This window comes from Benincasa hispida, chromosome 6, assembly GCF_027475165.1.
Source record: "Benincasa hispida cultivar pf3 chromosome 6, pf3_genome.v1.1, whole genome shotgun sequence".
Lineage (NCBI taxonomy): Eukaryota > Viridiplantae > Streptophyta > Magnoliopsida > Cucurbitales > Cucurbitaceae > Benincasa > Benincasa hispida.
Window position 1 is genome coordinate 57,988,676 of NC_143483.1, and position 20,906 is coordinate 58,009,581.

At 33.2% G+C, this 20,906-nt stretch overlaps 1 protein-coding gene across 4 annotated transcripts; it reads left to right on the plus strand.

Moving 5' to 3' along the window:
* The first annotated feature begins 15,907 nt into the window (after nucleotides 1-15,907).
* Nucleotides 15,908-20,625, plus strand: LOC120079556 (DNA-directed RNA polymerase I subunit rpa43-like). Of its 4 annotated transcripts, none has more exons than XM_039033779.2 (8): nucleotides 15,908-16,069; nucleotides 16,726-16,894; nucleotides 17,836-17,987; nucleotides 18,721-18,830; nucleotides 18,954-19,039; nucleotides 19,752-19,856; nucleotides 19,938-20,108; nucleotides 20,221-20,625. In XM_039033779.2, the coding sequence occupies exons 2-7, from the start codon at nucleotides 16,785-16,787 to the stop codon at nucleotides 20,059-20,061; spliced, it is 687 nt and encodes a 228-aa protein (XP_038889707.1). In that variant the 5' UTR covers nucleotides 15,908-16,069; nucleotides 16,726-16,784; the 3' UTR covers nucleotides 20,062-20,108; nucleotides 20,221-20,625. The 4 variants fall into 4 exon arrangements, with proteins under 4 accessions (XP_038889707.1, XP_038889709.1, XP_038889708.1 ...); XM_039033781.2 differs by having other exon boundaries at nucleotides 19,941-20,108; XM_039033780.2 differs by having other exon boundaries at nucleotides 15,911-16,069; nucleotides 16,774-16,894.
* Nucleotides 20,626-20,906: the final 281 nt, after the last annotated feature.

Sequence of the window (20,906 nt, forward strand, 5' to 3'; positions counted from 1 at the left end):
CAAAGTCCCACATTCTAATTAGATATAGAGAACATCATAAAATGAGGACTAAATCTTTATGGATACAAAATCTTTTGAATTGAAAGTAAAAATATAATCATAAGTGGGTTTTATTCTTTAATAAAATCCTACGCATTTAGTTATATTTTCAATGGTGTTATAATTTTAACCACAAATTGGTTAAGTTGGACTATATCTAAAATCAATGCTAACGAATTATCATAATTGAAATGTGATTTCCATCCAATTTTAAAAAGAAAATGCATAATTTTTAACAATCTATTTCTTTTTTTTATTTTTTTTTCAAAAATGATCTAAGAAAAACTGTCAATTTCATATAGATTGTATCCTTATTTTTCTCAATAAATAAAGATATAATATATATGTATATTTTTTTCTTTCAAATTTTGCATTCTCCAATGAATGTAGATTAAAAGTATGATTTATAAGATTATAGAAATTTAAACATGTGAAGACGAAAACTAAGTGGGAGACAACTCAACTTTGAAACAAACACATCAATCATGAACATTGAACACAACATATTATCAAATATTTGTACAAATTGTCGGATCTTTTTTTCCATTTTCTTATGCAATTGTCGGACTGTTCCGATCTCATTGTCGTCCCGAGTGCCCGACATTAAAGCTGGCCGATTTGCAATTTCAATCCCAAGCTAATTCTTTGCATAATCTTCATATTCTACCTTTGATTTACTCTAGATTTGACTTTCTTCTTCCTCTTTCCTATTCATTAAAATTGAGATTGAAAAGAAAAAGGAGATATTTTTCGAATGAGAGGGAGAATCCAATGTGTTCGAAATAATTGAATGGGAGACGATTCTTTGTTATTGATTTTCTTTAAAATATCGTACAATAAAAAAAAAAAAAAAAAAAAAAAAAAAAAAAAAACTGTTGATAATGAGAGAATGTATAAATTTGAACGGTGGCGAATTCATAATTTTTGTTTAAGAATGTGGCTTAGTTTACAACGTTACAAAAATAATTTACAGTAAACACTTGAAAAAAAAAAACTCATAAGTGATGTTAACATCTATATATTATCAAATACAATCCTTATAAATAGTGTTATGAGATGAAATTTAGTGTATAAGTTATATGAAACGATGGTCAATGTGATTTATCTCACACTAATCAGGGGTTAAATTTGATTGTTTATTTTGGTTAAGTAATCTAACTAAAATTAAATTAAATTAAGTTGTATAATAATAAGTTAGTAAATTAGATAAACTTTGGTATGTGTGTGGAGTTAATTTCTTGTTTTTTGTCCTAAAAAAAATCATTTTGTCTAAAATATAATCAATGTAAGCTAAGAATGTATCAAAATCCAATTTTAATCCCAAGAACAACTCTCTCTGGATATTTTTTTTAATTTCTCCCTAGATTCAAGAATGAATTCCTAGAGGATACATGGATTTTTATTCCCCTCTTTTAAATTTTAATGTGATGTGATTTTATGATTTTTTGAATCTCGTACTCATACTCCGAACTAAGTATTCAAACTAATGAAGATGTAGTAGTAGTAGAATTGTAGGAACCAAAATATCGAACGTCGTTGTTGCACCGAGGAAAATCCAATGCCTTAAAAGCAAATTTTGGCACGACCATGATGCTAAATTGTGTATGTCGGTTGCTTCCCTAGGTTAACACAACTTCCCAATTCAAGCGTGCACTCGCCAGAATTAGGAATGAAATCTAGGAAAAGAATGTTTAGAATAATGTTAAAAGGAAGAAAATAGCATAGAAGAGAAGTATGTATATTTATGTGTTTTCAACTGGAAAAGCTCTTCTGTATATATAGGTGAAGAACACAACGACTAGCGGACTAGAAAATTAATAGCCAACAGATCTAAAACAAAAAATGGCTAGGAGAAATAAATTTAATTCCAATGCAAACGTTTTAATTAATTTATAAGACGATAACACTTTTCAAAAGAAAAGGTAGTAAAAATTAGATCCTTTTTTGCTCGAGCGTGATTACTCAAAATTTAGACAACGGCGGCAGCACATGTGGGAAAAGGCTCTATCTTCCACCATATTTAGAATTTAGAAGCTTCTTTACGCTCCTTTATATTTATATGTACATCTCATTATCAAAACTTCAAAGCAGGACAAGTTATTCCAAATCCCTTTTACTTTTGCCATGGGTCTTTCGGGCCATTAGCCATTCCCAAAAATCCCCTACAAATGACTGTTATAGAAAATTAGTTTAAAATTGAAAAGAAATATAAAACAATGTTCTTTAGGAAAGATAGGAGGATAAACTTAAACAACACTATCTTACAAATTGATGCACAGTGAAGTAGGACAACAACTTTGTTAGAGAGAGTGAATTACCTCTGGAACTTTCAATAGCTGCCATTGAGACCCCTATAACACGCTCCACTCCTTAAATTTTCTTGATTATGCAATATAAAGTGTGCTATTTAGACCATGCACATAAACTTCGGGTCGACGTAAGAGCACTAGAAAAAGACTTTGAAACTATAGAAAAGCAGTCGCACCTTCACAATCACGTTATTGTTTCATCAAGTCCGTAAGAGATAACCCACTAAAAAACTGAGCTATGAAAGCTTTCACAATTATCTATCAAGTCCATACCAAAACCACTCAAATAAAGGGCTATGGAAATTGCGAGGGTTTGAGCCCTATGCTCATCGAGGATTCTTGAATTATTCTCCTTATTAATGAATGAACCTGTGAAGGGAGCGGAAACATGAGGTTCGGTCCCAAGTATAGTTTTACATGGAATGCAAATTACAGTCACAAAATTATGCAGAAAAAGGAAATTTACAGCATGTCACAACTTAAAAATAAAAAAAGGAAATTAGGGTTTCAAGAAACCCTTACCTTTGAAGAACTTTTTTCTTCACATGATTCCTTGTTCAAAACCGATTTCCAAATGGCCACCACCACGAATATTACCTCTATATTCTCTGGTATGAGAATCACAGGAGTTTAGTGGGCTCTGTGATTTTTGGAGAGGGAAAAAAAGAGAAGAGAGGAGAGATTTGGGAGAAAATTTTTTGTAAAGATTTTTCTATATCCCATCAAACATAGAGAGCTCTATGAAGAAGAAGAAACTCTCACAAGAGAACCACTCTTCCACTCACTACGTGAGAGTTGAGAGAATTAAAGAGAGGGAAGTTATTTCCCTCCCTTTATTTCAAAATTAAAATTAAAATAAAAAATAAATTAATTCTAATTTAATATAAAACTATATATATATATATATATATATATATAACCATATGTTATATCATATATAACATATAACCTATGGTTTAATATTGTATCATATACAATATAATTTATAGTTTTAATTCTCCCATTAATGACATTTAATATAAATCTTGTTTATATTAAATTCAATTCATATAATTAATATTTGAATCACATTCAAATATTTATTTCCTCTCAAATAAACTTTATATTATAATTAGGAGTATTCATGAGTTGGTTGAAAGACTTTTTAGACCCAACCCAATTGTTCGGGTTGTAAATTTTTTCAATCTAAATAACCTTTATTAAAAATTGAACCCAACATAACCCAACCATGAAATATTTGGGTTGGGTTGGTTCGATAATTGAGTCATTTATTTAAAATTTTGTTCTAAAAAGAAGCAAAACGTACGTATGTAAAAATCTAATTTAATTATTTTCATATATTGAATTAAGATTAATAACTCAATTTTAATTTATATAGTGAAAATTTTCTTTTTAAAATGCAAAGAAACTACTTTTAAGAGTTGTTGAAGAATAAATTATTAAAAAAAATGTTGGAATTAAATAAATTTAAAATCAATATATGTATAAAAAATTATGTTATAAATAATTAAAAAAAAATTAAAGTTAATAATAAATTCGGGTTGGTTTGGGTTATATTAGGTGAACCCATAAACCAACCAAACCCATAAAATTTTCATTTATTTAAACATAACCCAACCTAACCCATAAAATTTTGATAACCCAACCCAAACCGCACAAGTTAGGTTGGTTTGATCGTTTTTTCGAGTTATCGGGTTTTTTGAATACCCCTAATTATAATGTATCAAATATATTATAGTATTTATATCATATATAATTAAATTAAATTAATTATATCACATATAATTAATTCCCTCAATTAATTTGAACAATTCAAATTAATCCAAAATTGATTCTCATTAAATCCCTGTTGGGCTACAAAGAGGTCCTCATTAAGCTATAGTTTGAAGCTCTAATAGTACTTGAATAATTAATTACACTCCTTTAATTTAATTAAAAGAGTTTAATTAATTATTTAACATTCATTAACTGTCAGACACTCCACTGAAGACTGACAGTTGCACTCTTCGCAATACAAATATATTTCTGTGTCCGTTGAATATAACTAGTCAACAGTGTGATAGCCTTCACAAATTGCTCGTAAGTACAACTGGGCCAGAATTGCCATTTTGCCCTTGTAGTTACATCTAACTCCTTAAGTACTACTGATCCCTCTAATGAACAATAATTCATAGTCCAATTATGACCAAATCCCTCACAGGGCAAGAGAGGGTGTGACCACATTGTTCAAGCCCCGGAATCAACTCTTAAGAGAGCAATTTATCTACTTACCCCGATGATGCGTTATTTTATGATGTGAAATTATGGAGAAAATGCGGTGATGGAATTATGTTGAACAATCAAGTTTTCTCAGTGCAATCCAAGTGCAAACCCCACTGAGTTTCTTGGTAAGTCTAGGGTCAAACTCAGGAACTTGGAAAAAAATATGCGGTGGTAATTTCTCAGAAGACTTTGGGGTAACTGGTAACTCAAATATTTGTTGGTTTGTTGATTGCGGTAATGAAAAATAAACAAATGCGGCGGATTTGAGGAAAGGTTGATTGTGTGATAGATGCACTGAGTATGCGGATGAACGGGTTGAGAAGGTCTTTAGCTAGCGTTACCTTGGAATGAATCAAACTATGCGATCATGCTACAACCATGCACAACAAGTCATTTTCTAATGCAAATGCGGTGCTCCTAAGTTTAGGATGCATGTGTTGAATACAGAAGTGTCCATAGAGCTTATTCCTAAGTCTCTACTCTTTTCCTATGTGATGATGCAAGATGCACAAAGGTAAAGTGACCGCACACAATCATATCTTATTTCTAGGATGCATGCGATGCGTTAATAGCAAACAGTGCTTATTCCTAAGCTCCCATCTCTTGATTATACGTTCTAATCTGACTCTCCCAAGCCTAGATTCTAACCTGACTTTTCCAAGCCTAGATCCTGTCCTTAGACTACCCTCCCGAGTATCTCTAATGGACGAATGAAGCATATATAATACAAGATAATTGCACAGAATGAAGAACTCCAGTTGTGCTAGCTAAGTGCTTCTCAAACCATTCAGCAGATTTAACTACTCATGCGTAAATAACAGAGAGTGAACAGATATAGAGAAGTAAATTCCATTTCTATAAATGAGTTTGAATACAAAATAACAATGGAAGGTAAAAGTAGAGAGCCTGGTAGTAATCCCTTGCTGACCAAGGCTTTTACACTAGCAATCTCTATTCGGTTCAAAAGATATTCCTGCTTTCGCAGAAGCTGGCCCTCTCTTTGATCTTGAAGCTTCCGGCGCTCTCCCAAGCTTACCAGAATGATCTGTCGGCACAACCTCTTTCTCTCGCTTCCGCCTTGAAACAAAAGAAAATCTAAAAACAAAGTTAAACTATCTAAGGAAAAATTTTCTAACTCTCTGAACTCCTTTTCTGAAGGTTGCCTTCGGTATTTATAGAGCTTCTGGGGTGAAAAGCGATTTCTTTCTTATGATTGCACAGATGGGATGACTTTAATTCTCTGGCTAATGCGTCGAATATTTGTCACCGAAAAATTGAGTGTACTTGTTATCGTTAGCGGCTGTCAACTTAATTCGGATTCGACCGTCATCAGCTTTCTGTCCCATCGTGATTAATTATGCCTTTCACTTAAATGCGCCCACCAAGTTTCGTCGGCTCTATGCAGCAATCCTTCTTGAGCAAATGTTTGCGAACACAAATCACCGTAAAGCCTTGCGGTAATGTTGTGCTCGTCCATTGATTTCTTGTAATCGCTCTTTCCGTCCTGCGTTAACGCATATTCTGCATAAAAATACAAAACTCAACTGTTTCTATACGATGAACGCATGCGACCGCAATGTTATAAACTTAATGCTTTTTGGACGCAATCTAACATATTTCATCAACGCAAACCCTTATTATTTTATAACTTAGCAATGTAATAACGTGCATTTCTGCCCGCTAACACCCGACATCAGGGAAAAAGTAAATTCTGTCTTGTGTAGCTGTGTTCCCAGCTCCCTAATCAGACGAATCTCCAAAATGGTAAAAATATTGAGTTGGCGATCTGGCCACTCTCACCCATATAAATCAAATGACCGCATTCATAGGCAAGAGTTCACAACTCAATCAGGATTTAGGTCATGTCACCTATGGTCATCCTGGTGAAATGTAAGTCTATACTATTAACAGTGTTATATAATGAGACTAGTATTTCGTGGTTAGGTCTAATACAAACTTTTTGTATAAGATACCCCCGCTCACATATTTTCATATGAATGATCAGGATCATATCATTTATATCACTTTACAACACTTGTAACATCTACAATGCGGACCATATTCGTAGTATCATCGAGATAAGGTACCCAACCTTATCCATCTACAACAAACCATTTAGGTTATCATTTAAACATGATTCACCTGTATGTCTCTACATATATGTTTAAATTGTTAGCTTTAGGACTTCAATCAAACCAAGTATTTTGATAATAACAAACTCATATTTTTTGTACTATTATTTTCAGTGTTTCAGAGTCACTATCTTGTAGAGCTCGGAAAGATGATTCAAACACAATTTGAATCGCTCAAATCGGAGTTCAAACGAGAAAGTTATAAGAAAAAGAAGAATGGAGAGGAAATCCAACGTGACAGTGACACGTGGCACCCTGCTAACGTGGCACACAAATGGTCAATATTGATGATGTGGTAGCTGTTGTGGCGCTCCAACGGTCAATATTACCGACGTGGTGCTCCAACCGATCACTTTTTGTTGACGTGGTGATGTCGTGGCACATGATGTGGCAGTGACGTGGCGACCATGGACGAATAAGATAATGACAAGTGGCAGCTGATATTTAATTGACACGCGGATCAATAGTATGGCGACACGTGGCGCGGTTTAAGATTTTTCAGCCTTTTCAAATTTGATTTCCTTCCTAAATTTTCATCCTTCAAATCCTTTTTTATTCTCCAAATCTCAATAATTCCAATTTTTCAATTCCTCTCTTAATTATAAATCCTTTCCTTTTCTATTTTTATTCAATCTCCACCATTCATTTGCAATCATATCCAATGGCCAAAATTTATCCCCCTCGCCTATAATTTCGACTTGATTTTACTCTTCATGGACACACCAAAAGCTATCAAGTCTTAAGCTCTCAATTCTCTCTACTCTCAAATTCTTGTCCTCCTTGCTCCTAAATTGGCCTAGAGTTATTTTTGTGAGTTTTTTTTCTGAGTGCTCAACTTGTGTATTTCGCCTTCAAGAGGTAATATTGTGAGGTTTTCTTTTAATTTTTGGGAATTATATTAAGGTGTGGGTACACCTTGGGTTGTGAGAAAAAGAAATTGGTTTGATCCTGAACCAGTAAAAAGAATCTTGGGTTTCTCTTTAGCCTAGGAAAAAGAGGGTCGTGTGTCGGTTTGGTCCTCACCTGCAAGAGGATAACTTAATAAAATACCCAAGAAGGAGTCTTGGAGAGTGGAGTAGGCAATTTTTTGAACCACTATAATTCCCGGTGTTTTCTCTTCCTATCTCTCTCTTTTATTTCTGGTTTTCAATTTTTTGCTTCTTGTCTTAGTTATTTTTTAATCTTTCCTAATTGCATGATTTAATTTTTAGTGTGTTATTTAAATTTATCCTTGATTAAATTGTCTTTAAATTTGAAGTTATCATAGCTTGCATGATTTAAATTTTGTCTTGCATAAATTTTCTTTAATTAAATTAGTAGGTTAACTTTATTGAGCATTGTTTGAAGATAAAATTATTTTTTAAAAATTGGTAGTCAACTCTATTCACCCCCTTCTAGTGTTGCCTTTAGATCCTACATAAATTACATAAAATAACCTAATATCTTAGTTTATTGGATTGAGTAAATTCTTATAAAATAACAATTATTTATTAATAACAATTTATTTGTACAATGTTTACAAACTACGAGAATATAAGAGAGATTTATGACACCAATCCTAACAGTTAAACCTTTGGTTAGAGGATTTACCAAATTCCTCTCAAACCTCACATATTCCAAGGAGATAATTCTTCCTTTTAACAACTGTTTCACTGCTCCATGCCTATGGCATATGTGCTTTCTTTTGCCATCACTGTTCTTGGTAATTCCAATGGCAGCATGTGAGTCACAGTGCAAAGAGACTGGTACTAATGCCCCCACAATTGTACATCTCCCAACAAGCTTTTAAGCCACTCGGCCTCTTGTTCATCTAACTCTAGAGCAATAAACCCAGATCCATGGTGGACCTAGTTATGCAAGCCTGTTTTGCAGACTTCCAAGAAATAGCTCCTCTGCTTAATAAGACCACATATCCGCTAGTGGAGCTTACTTCATTTTTATCTATTGCCCAATTGACATCACAATACCGTTTTAATTCGGTAGAGAATTTATTAAAGTGAAAATAATAATCTATTGTACCTTTAAGATATCTTAATAAACAACAAAGAACAATCCAATGATTTTTATCGGGACTATGTGTACACCTACTCAATCTGCTCACAACATATGTAGAATCAGATCTAGTGTAGTTCATCAAGAACATGACACTTCCTGCGATCTTTGCATATTCAGATTGAGAAACACTATTTCTGTTGGGTCTGCTTCTTGTTGTATGTTTGAAATAAGCCCAAATGATGAATAATATGTGTGGTTCTTCTTGCTGATCCAATTCGTGAGTCCAATTATTTTGCCCCAAAAAAATTTGATTTGGTAGAATACTTGGCTACCGATTGTCTACGAGCTTACAGCTGATGTGCTCCACATGGTTTGCTCCATTAATTTTTGCCTGATGGAAGTGAAAGAAAAAATTAATCTGATGGGTGATGTTTCAGAATTATTTTCCTCTCTCTCTTGCTCTCTCGTTCTCTCTTTTCGATTTCTGCAGAACTTCTTCTTACCCTAATTTCTCTGTTTGATTTGTGCAACTGCTCGAGTAAACGATTGAAGAATAAATGCATGCAATCTTGTAGACAAAGGGAAGAAGAGAAGTGCTACACAACGATATACGTGGTTCGGCATAATGTTGCCTACATCCACGGGAAGGAGATAGATCTTTATTGAGAGCTAAGTCACAGATTCTTTCTTTTACAGATTTCAAGTTTTTCTTGATGCTATTGTAATTGTATGCCGCGAAATTTGTAAATGATGAGTACTTATACTATTTTTCTGATACAAGTAGTTACAATAACAGACGATAAAAGTTAAAAAAAAAAGTGAAATAGTTCTTGAATGTTGAATGTTTGAGCTTATAATCTTCAATTTCCCTTATTTTTCTTAAGACTTATACTAGCATCATAAGGTGTTCTTACAGGGGCGTCATAAAAAATATAAAATTTCTTTAACAGCTTTCTAATGTAGTGTGATTGGCATAAAGAAAATCCATTTTTTGTTTTCCTTATTTTAACACCAAGTATTACGTCAACTTCTCCTAGATATTTCATTTCAAAATGTGACGATAATAATAATATGGTATTACTGATCACTACTATGTTTGTTCCAAAATTAAGCATATCATCAACATACAAACATATAATCACACACTCAATTCCAAACAATTTTGAATATACACATGTATCAGAGGAATTCACTTTGATGGATTTGCAGACCATTAAGAAAGACTGTTTTTAATTTATAATATAAATTTCTTTTTCTAGATCACCATTAAAAAAGATTGTTTTTACATCCATTTTGGTGTATTTGCAGACCATAAATGGCAGTGAAGGCAATCAAGGCTCTAGTTGTAGTTATCTTAGTCACAGGAGGATACGTATTAAAGTACTCAATACCTTACTTTTTAGTATATCTTGTAACTATTAGTCTAGCCTTTTATCTTTCAATTGAGCCATTAGGTCTAAGTTTCTTTTTGAAAGTCCATTTACATCTAATTGGTTTACTTCTTTTAGGGAGATCTACCAGGTCCCAAACTAATCTACAGTTAGAGAATTCAATTCACTCTTAAAAGCTTCTTTCCATACATGCAAATTGATTATCTATATCATCTGACCTTTCAACTGAAAAGATAGTTAAGAAACCAGGACCAAAATTCTTCTCAATTATTTGTCTTTTACTTCTAAGTTCAATTTCATGCATATTATCATAACTTTTCCTAGGTTCAATTTCATGAATACTATCAGAAGAAGAATGTAACATACAGATACTTTATCACTATAGTAGTTTTGACAGTTATATTATCAACCTTGATCATTGGAAATATATGCTCAAAAAATTCAACATCTGTATAATGACATATTGATTTATCATTCAAACACATGAATCTATATGCAACACTATTCTAAGCATAACCAATAAAAACTCAGTCAAAGGTTTTAGATCCTACCGTAGATTTCTTGAAATTCAGGATACACTACCTTAGTCAAGCACCCCCACACTCTTAGTTAGTTGAGATTATGTACATATCCTCTCCATAATTCGTATGGCGTTTTATCTAGTTTTTTGTGAGGAACCCTGTTAAAAATGAAATAAGCAGAAATGGCAGCCTCCCCCCACATATTGTCAATAGAGATGTCCCTTCTCTCCGTGGGGTCGGAGTCCCATGGTGACCGACCTCGAACGAGGTGGAGAATCTCTTATTGGACAGGGAATGAGGGAGGAAGCGGGGAGAATTTTCTCCCCGTTGGCTAAATGGTGACGAGGACGGGGAATACATTCCTCGTCCCCGACTCCATCCCCGTCCTTGCCCCGCCTTGATGAGTATAATATAGACATAAATACATACATACATATATATATACACATATAATAATAATGATAATAATAATAATAAAACTCACAGAACAAAATATGAGTTTATAATATATATGTATATATCTTATTTACATTACAAAAATCATAGTAGAATAATATAGTTATTTTCTAATTTTCATAATCTTTTCATAGTTTGATACATTTTTAGAGTGTGTTAATATTTAAGACTTTCTTATTTTTAAGATCAAGAATGTTGTAATATTTAAACTTGTAATAAATAAATTGAAGGCTAGATTATAATATTGTAATATTTAAAATTTACCTTTTACAAATTGTGGAATTAAATAATTTAATTATATAAAATATTATTAATTTTATAATAAAATGCTATAGTATTTTATTTGAATAAAAAATGTATTGTAAATAAATCATTTAATATATAATATTTTATTTGGTTGAGAATAGATTTACAATTTATTAAAAATAAATAAATTACATAAAAAATAAGCGAAATTTTTTTTCCCGCGAGGAACCCGATCCCCTTCAATTCCACACGGGGAATCCTTGCACGACCACCCCAATCCCCACAGAGAATTTTGCGGGGATGGAGACGGGGAAGCCTTTCCCGTGGGGTTTCCCCATCCCCGCTCCACCCCGTGAGCATTTCTAATTGTCAAATAACCTAAATTTTAGAAGCATAGCATTCATCATTTCCTTAAGTGTTCTATTTTTACGTTATGCTATACCATTTTGTTTTGGTGAATAAGGGGCAGTGAATTCATGAATAATCCTATTTAATTCACAAAATTCTTTAAGAGAATTGTCATTATATTCACCACCACTATTTGACCTTAGCCTTTTAATCTTCTTGTCTAATTGATTTTCTACTTTCGTCTTATATTTCAAAAACATACTTCTTGTGTTTTTGAAATCAATCAAATCAGAATGGATCAATTAAAGCAATTATGTACTTCTAGAGGTAGCAGGTTTAAAGGTTTCTTGATAAATTTTATTTATATACATAAGAACGGTTACTAGTTTCATGTGTTTCAAATTCACTAATCTTAATTATTTATGTTTTTTAATCAATGCAATATTCACATGACCTAATTTACATGCCACATATCAGGGACTCAACTATGTAAGCATAATTAGAAGCACTTGCATTCATCACATTTGCAACGGTAACAGTGTTTAAGACAAAAAGACCATCAACTAGATACCCCTTACCAACCAAGTCTTATTTTTTGTAAGGATAACATTGTCAGCTTCTAGTATAATTTTAAGCGCAGCCCGATTCTACAAATTTTCAGACACCAAGTTCCTACGTAAGGAAGGTACATACAACACGTCACTTACGAATAAAGTTTTACCATATGTGAGTTTTAAATGAACCTTCCTTTTTCCAAGTACTCCTTCTATGGCAGAGTTACTCATGAGTACACATTCTCTATCAGTAGTATTCTGGTGACTATGAAAGAGTTCTCGATTTGAATATAAGTGTCTCGAGACACTGGTGAATAATGGCCTGTGGAGTAAGTCATTGGTTCAGTCTTCCTTTCCTCTGATTGCATTGATAGGATTTATGCTCTTATTTTCCACAGACATAACAGATCAGCCTTTTCTTTTCAATTTTTCTCCTAGAAGTCTTGTGATGTCCCTTCTTTTGTGAGGAATGGTTCTTAACTAATTGCTTGCTATTATTTTTTATCCTGTCTTTGTTAATAACAGAAGACTCAACAAGGTTAGCATTAACTAAATTTAAATTTTCAGAAATTAGTTTAACTTTTTGTCGGTTGGCTTCATCTGTGCACATGTGACTGATTAATTCCTGCACGATAAGATCCTTCTTCTTGTATTTTAAGTGACTTCGGTATTCACTCTAAGATGGGGGAAACTTTCCAAGTAGTATATTTTCTTGGAGAATTCCGCACATCTTCATACCTTCGGATAATACATTCACAACCAAATTTTCATAATCATGAACCTAATCCATAAGTGGTTTCTCATCTTTCATCTGAAATTGCAGTTATTTTTCAATAACATACTTTTTACGATATGCATCATCTCCATCATATCTAGACTCCAGGGAGTCCCATATTACCTTTGCTGATTTTTTGACCACGAAAGATCGAATAATAAGTATGTCATATGATTAAGCAGATGGCCACAAACAGTCTTGTTGTCCTTTTTGAATTTGTCGGGATCAACATCGAAATACTGTTTTAGTTGGGCAGAATCAGTAGCAACAAAACGATTCTAGAATGGTAGCAATATCAGGAATCGTCTTTCCAGCAAAAACCGTCTTGGCAACGCTTTCTGTGGGGAAAATGTAGTCAACCTTCAACTGTTCGAAGAATATCAACAACTTCTAGAACCAACTATGATAATTTTCTCCATCAAGTGGTTCTAGTTTAGACAGATCTGGGAGGACCTTACTATTTTGTATCGACATTTGGAGAAGAGAAGTTTGCTTTCAAATTGTAGGAACCAAAATGTCGAACGTCGTTGTTATGTCACGATAAACCCACTACCTTGAAAACAATTTTTTGCACGACCATGGCGCTAAATCATATATGTCGGTTGCTCTCAAAGATTAACACAACTCCCTAATTCAAGCGTGCACTTTTTGGAACTAAGAATTGAATCATCAAGAAGAGAATGCTCAGAACAATGTTAGAAGGAAGAAGATAGCAGAGAAGAGAGTATATAACTTTCTGTATTTTCAATTGGAAAAGCTCTTCTATATATATAGAAGAAAAACACAACAGCTAACTGGAAGAATAAATGGCCAACGAACTGAAAAATAGATAGCTAGAAAAATAATAGTTAATGGATCGCTAGGAGAAATAAATTTAGTTCCAAATTAGATCTTTTTTCGCGCAAGCGCGGTTACCCAAACATGCCCGTCCAATCAACCGGACAGCGGTGCGCACACATGGGGAAAGGTGCTATCTTCCACCACATTCACAATTTGGAGCTTCCTTTACACTCATTTATATTTATACTCAATTCCCATTGTCAAAACTTCTGATGTGAGACAAGTTACTCCAATTCCCTTTTACTTTTACTATGGGCCTTGGGCCACTAGTCATTCCTAACAAGAATTAAGACAAGAGTTACAGAAATTTTGAAGGTTTCTCTGTTTCTTCATCTATAAAATTTTTCAATTTGTATCCATGAAGAGTTGTAAGAAGTAATTTCCATACCAAGAAATTTATTTCATCAAATTTAACAGTAGTCGTTTTACTTCTCAAATCGATGACTTTGGGAATAGTCGAAGATTGCATCTTGTTTACTAAAGATCATTCTTCTAAGAGGAAATCCATAGCGAAAGTAGGGGGAAAAATCACCCACGTGTGATCGTTGGACTAAACACTTTGGTACCATTTTAAAGTAACAAGATAGGATGAACTAAAAGATAATAATCACAAATGACTTATGTTGTATTATTCATAATATTGTGATCAAAGACAATGTCCTATATGTAGGCAAAATTGTGTAAAAAGAAATAATTAATTAAACAGAGCAACTAACGAACTCTCTTGACAATATTGATAACAAAAGTAGCAAGCATAGCCATAACTAAATTGGAAAAAGTTAAATATGGGAGAGTATGAATATTAGTATATACTTTGGAGTATACATGGAATGAAAAATTCTTCGCTCTCCTACATTATAGGCCCATCTTACAACAATGTCTATTATTTTCTATTTATTTCAAAAGTGACTTAATTGATTGATTATTTATACCAATACCCCCAACCCCACTTTCTCTCTCTCTAAATTCTCTCCTCTTACAACTCTTCTCAATCTCAGGTAGTTCCACAGTTGCCAGTCACCTTCATCATCGGTGTCCGCCGCTCGCTCATCGTTAGAGTCTGACGCTCCCTCGCTCAGCCGTCAATCCAAATTTAGAGTAAATATACTCATTCCTTAAGAAGCATCGATTTCTAAAAGATTAAGATACAAGGGAGGGAGAAGAGAAGAGAAGAATGAAGATTTAATTACAGTTTTTTCTTTTAACTTTTTAACTTTTTATCATTTTTAATTTATTTTATTTTGGATTGCTCGATTTAAATGAACTTTTATGTTTGTAAGTGATTTAGTTAAAATCACTTTTGTTGTCATTTTCAAATCATCGTGAAACATGTTTAATCCTTCGAAACTAGTTTTGTGATAAGAAAATTGTATTTAAAAGTGTAAAATTGAAAACTAAATTAATTTTGAGTAATTAAAATTGTGTTTTTGAGTGATTTTAAAAAAGAAAAAAAGTGATTTTAATGATTTTAAAATCATTTCAAAACATGCATTTAAATAAAATGGGTTGTAGGTTGGGCTTAAATTTGAAAAAAAAAATCAACGTATCTCTTACAGAAATAAATACGTATATCTAAAAATTAAAAAAATTAAAAAAATCAGATACACGTATGTGTATCTAGATATTTATCTGATACCGATTTTCTATGCCATTAGAAATATTTGTTCTTCTTAACCCACTCCCCTCCTTTGTTTACAACTTTTAGAAACCAAAAGTTTAACAAATTTCAACTAAATAAATCCAAATGCTAAAGACCAAAAAAAACAAAAAAACGAGTTGAAACCTTAAAACAAGGTGGGAGGCGGCGGAAGCGGCGGCGTGGGTGTTGTCAGCATCTGGGTCGGAGCTATTTATTACAAATTCCCCATATGCATTATTGGGCTCGAAATTGGGCCATTGTACATTTTCGACCAAAGCCCAATTGTTTAATATAGTAAAGCCCATATCCTCATTAACAGCCCAACGTTATCTGACAGAGAAGGCCCATGTATGTTTAAAAGACGTCGTCTTTATATTTTCGAAATCCGTTTATCTAACTCGACATAAATATAGTTTTTTTAAAAAAAAAAAACTCAAAATAAATAAGTAAAACTCCAAAAACCAGTTCGACAAAACAGAAACCCCCCCCCCACGCCCCATCTCCTCTTCTCCGACCCCGCTGCTGACAACACCCACGCCGCCGCCTCCCACCTTGTTTTAAGGTTTCAACTCTTGTTTTTTTTTTTTTTTTTTTGTTCTTTAGCATTTGGATTTATTTACTTGAAATTTGTTAAACTTTTGGTTTCTTAAAGTTGTAAACAAAGGAGGGGAATGGGTATATTTACTTTAAATTTGGATTGATGGCAAACTTGGTTGTTGAAGGTGTATTGAGGATAACGAGGTCAAATTTACTTGTTGAAGGTGTGTTGAGGATATTGAATGCAAAGTTAAGTTGTTGAAGGTTCTAAACAAAGGAGGGGAATAAGGGCAAACTTAGATAATTTGATTGTTTGTGGTTTAGTTTGTAATGTTTGGTCTTCTCAATTTTGCTTTTATGCGTGTGCTATTTGGTCTCCATGGAGTTGTCTTAAAATAATTTGATTGTATTACTGTTTAGTTTGTTTGGAGCTTGATGTTTTCATACAAAGTAAATAGCTCTTTGGCTTATGAATATGTGTATTAGTTTTTCTCTACTTCAAAGCATCGGTTCTTTGAATTTTCAAGAACTTGATTAGTTTGCTTTCACGCAAAGTATATATATATATATTTTACTTATGAATGTGTTTGGTTTTAGGTTTGATTATGCATCTCTTTAAATGCTAGCCAACATCTGCCATGCACGTGTTAATTAACGTTTATTGTTTTTACCTTCTTCAAGCTCTCTTTCTTCTCCGGCCGCTGCCAATTTGTCTCCTCCTTGTTTCAGTTGCCATTTCAATGGAGGGGCTCAAGGTTTCGGATGCTAATTTGGTTGTTTACGTTCACCCATCTAAAAGTAAGAAGGTTTCACAAGCCGTGCTTCGAGAGCTTGGCACTATGCTGCTAAAGTAAGTCGAATTTCTCTAGGCTTCCAACAATTCTAATGTCTAGTCTTTTGCAATCACAACTTTCTCCAGTTATTGATAGTCTTGTTATGTTTGAATTATTTTGTTGAACATCTTAATTGCGTGTACTATCTGTTAATGGCAGAGTTAGACTAGTACAAACTTGAATTTAGCCACACTTTACCATGAATTTAGCTTCAATTTTAGCTTTTTTCTTTTCTTTTTCTTTTTTTCTTTTTTTTCTTTTTTAATTATGATAAAATCAATTGCTTTCATTGAAAAAAGTGAAAGAATACACGGGCATACAAAAAAATCCAACCCACAAAACACCACCCCCTACAGAAATGGGCTCCAACAATGCATAATAACTCCTATAGAATAGTTACAAAAGGTCTTCAAAACCGAAGCCCACTAAGAAACATGAAAGTGGACAAAGGACCAAACCTCACTGAGGTCCTTATCCACCCCTCTAAAAATCCTACCATTGCGTTCAACCCCACAAAACTCACGATCGCACCTGCCCCAGCTAACCACAAAAAAACTCCCATTCTCCCACGAGGCAGATTGAGAAGAAACTCCTCAATCATAGCACTAGTGTCCTTCTGACGAACAAACAAAAAGCCAAACGTCTTTGAGGCTTAGAATTAGAATTAGATGATTACAGTTTCTTTCCCCATTGTTATCAAGTGGATTTTTTTCATTCTCTTTGAACTCAAAGGCGCGAAGTTTAAACTTTTAGTGATTGTCATCACTGCTTCTTGTGCTTCCATTTAATCAGATGTTTTTCATTCTCTTTGAACTCAAAGGCACAAAGTTTAAACTTCTAGTGATTGTCATCACTGCTTCTTTTGTTCCCATTTAATCAGTATTCAAGTTCATTGATGGGGTAGATACCTGTGAACTTCGATCATTAACTACATTTTTGTATTGTGTTTCTCGTGTAGATTTGATGAAAAGTTTGAAGGCGTGCTATTGGCTTATGAGGCCAACATTATTGATAAAAATGCGAAGATTCTATCTGGAGTGCATCCCTATTTTGGCGTGACCATAAAGGCAAAGCTATTACTTTTCTCTCCAAAACCAAACATGCTTTTAGGTTGGTTTTCTATGATTCTCATTGATTCTCATTGTATGTTTAGGAGTTTCATTTATGATTTGGTCTCTCCATTGTTGGAAAACAACACATCTAGAATTAAGTTTGTTAATTGCTAGATAGACATTATTGAATAGTACTTTTTGATGAGAGATATGAACAAGAGGTTTCTGAAAAACTAGTCTTTTCTGAATTATATGAAGCCAGTAACGAGTGCATGGGTATTTGAGAGTATTCGGGAAAAAGCAGAGTATTTGATGGAAGAATGAGAAATCCTTTTGAACAACCAGTTATAATAGGAAAGCTTTATTTCTTGAAATTAATTCGTCAGGTTGATGATAAAATACACGGACGTTCAAGTGAACATTATGCACTTGTTACACAATAATCTTACTTTGATTCAGAGTTTCTATTATTTCTTTAAATGAAATTTAGCGATTCAATTTTGAAAATTGTATTCAGATAGATATACAAAAGCCTATTATATTTCTGCATCTATTAGAATATTTTATTGATTCATTTCTAAATCTAATATCTATCAGAATCTAAGACAATGCCGTATGTGTATTTCTCTGTCTTCATAAACCATATAAGGTACTGGCAATATAGGAAAAATTTAGTATTAACGAATTTTCAATTGTGGATACAATGGTAGACATATTAAATTGACTTATAGGATGCCAAATTTTTTATGCCTCTTTTTCGTGCTTTGATGATAGTTTTGTTATCATTTCAGAGGGAAAGGTGGTGAAGCTAAGGCAAGAATCAATCCATGTTATTGTCTTAGGTTTTTCTTCTGGTGTAATAACCGATGAAGATATTCGCGACGAATTCAAGCATAGAACAGTATGTTTTGTGCATTTTACTTGTGAATTCATACCTTTCCCTTTGTTAGACATATAAGAATCAGAAGGAAGTTTTTATGTTCTCTTCTTGTCCTGGTTGTATTGTGCATTGATTTTGACATAGAAACATGGAGAAGAAATGTTTGTCAGCAGAGTTCACAAGCACCATGTAATAAAAGTTGGGACAATGATACGATTTTTGGTGAAGAGGTCAGATTTCTTTTCCTTTGATTACGCTTATTCTGTAACATTTAAGTGGACAAGTTGATCGGGTCACCGGGCTCTTTGAACACCCTTAATTTCTATATATTTGTGAAATCCGTTTATCTAACTCAAAATAAATATATTGTAAAAATAATAATAATAAGACCCCAAAAATGGGTTCCGCGAAAAAACAGATCCCCCCCAAAACAATTTTTTTCTTCTTCTCCTGTTGCACTCTCTTCTCTGATCCTGCCCCGGACAATCCCCACGTCGCCCCCACCCACCTTGTTTTAAGGTTTCTTTCTTTTCTTTTCTTTCTTTCTTTTTTTTTTTTTTGAGGTGTTTGTCATATTTAAAGTAAGACGTGCCCTTTTTGTGAAGCCCCAAAGTTTGGGTTTTTTTTTTTTTAATTATAAATAGTAATAATTAAGGTTTTTCCTTCTTTATTAACTAAAAGAAATCAAATTTACTAAACCTAAATACAAAATTTATTGTGTTTAGGGTTTCTTTTTCCTCCCCATATTTCTACTTCAACCATGCTTTCTCTTCCTTAAGTAGTACTTTTATATATATATATATATAGTGCGCCTTACAAAAAAAAAATCGACGCTTTTTTATTATTGTGCCTTGCATTTATGCTCTAGAAGATTATTGCGCTTTAGTGGTGCCTTGAGCTTTAAAAAACAATGGTAATAAGTTACTTAATTCAACCTTGCAGTTTTGATGAGGAAATATTACATATCTCTGGATCTCTAGTTCCATCTCACACAGGAAGCATCCATTGGTTGGAGAAGAATTCTGTTGAAGGTTCAGTAACTAATAGGTGAGAAACTAAATTCTATGAGGTTTTGAGCTAATAATCCCCAAATCTCCTATTCTGACTTTTTCCAGCTTAATTTTGTAGCAGCAAAAAGAAGACGAGAGAAAACGAGGGAAAGGCGAGCGTTTCCACAGATGCGAATGCACTTATCTTGAACAATGACCATCAATCAAAAACCAAAAGGCAAAAAACTACCAGAATATCTTGAGGACTGCTAATCTAATTGTCATATAACATAGATTGTTTTTGTATCAGGTAATTTTTCTTACTCCCTAAGTAGGGTGGCTAAATCCTTGCTCTCAATTCATACCTAAAATCTGCATTAGCCAGAAATTTAGCTGAAAAGTAAACTTGAATTGGATTGCAGATAGGAGTGTAGATGGGCCGGGTCGTGTCAGTTTTCCTATAAAGCCGACCCGGTTCGGGTTTTCAAACTTCAAAGCAGAGATCCTCATTGTTTTCCTATAGTAAGAAAGGCTTGGGCGATGCACCTTGCACTTGGGAAGATCTCCCCTACTTAGATGATAACAACTTCATAGATTAGGGTTTGGACAAATACGGCTCCCCATTATTTTTGCAACCGTTATGAAGAGAGGCCCAAATGCATGTATTAAAGCTTGTCTAATGACAATTTATCAATTTTCACCTTTAAATTTTAAATTTTTGTTGGAAGCTTGTAGAAGGTTATTATTATTATTGTTTTGGGCAAATTGTGAAAACCACTCTAATGTTCGTTGGTGCAGTTATATCTTCAAATTTTTGTTCATAAAAATTGAGCATTTAAACTTATACAAATGTTAGAATTTGATCCTCAAACTTACATAATTGTAACAATTGTATAAGTTTGAGGGTTCAATTTTTATAATATGGGAGTCTAATTTCTACGATTATTATAAGCTTGAAATCCAATTTTCATTTGTAAAAGTTTGAGACTAGATCTTTACGATTGATAGTTTGAGGGGTGTAATTGCAACTACCAAGGTGGTTTTTGTAATTTGTCTTATTATTTTAATTTCTTTTAAGAAACTGGACTAAATATTATAAAGAAAATAT

Excerpts from the sequence above, each read along its gene's own strand:
- LOC120079556 (XM_039033779.2), top strand. The coding sequence starts at position 16,785 with ATGGAGGGGCTCAAGGTTTCGGATGCTAATTTGGTTGTTTACGTTCAC. Across the intron at positions 16,895-17,835 it reads CTTGGCACTATGCTGCTAAA|ATTTGATGAAAAGTTTGAAG; the intron begins GTAAGTCGAATT and ends TTTCTCGTGTAG. Across the intron at positions 18,831-18,953 it reads ACGAATTCAAGCATAGAACA|AAACATGGAGAAGAAATGTT; the intron begins GTATGTTTTGTG and ends ATTTTGACATAG.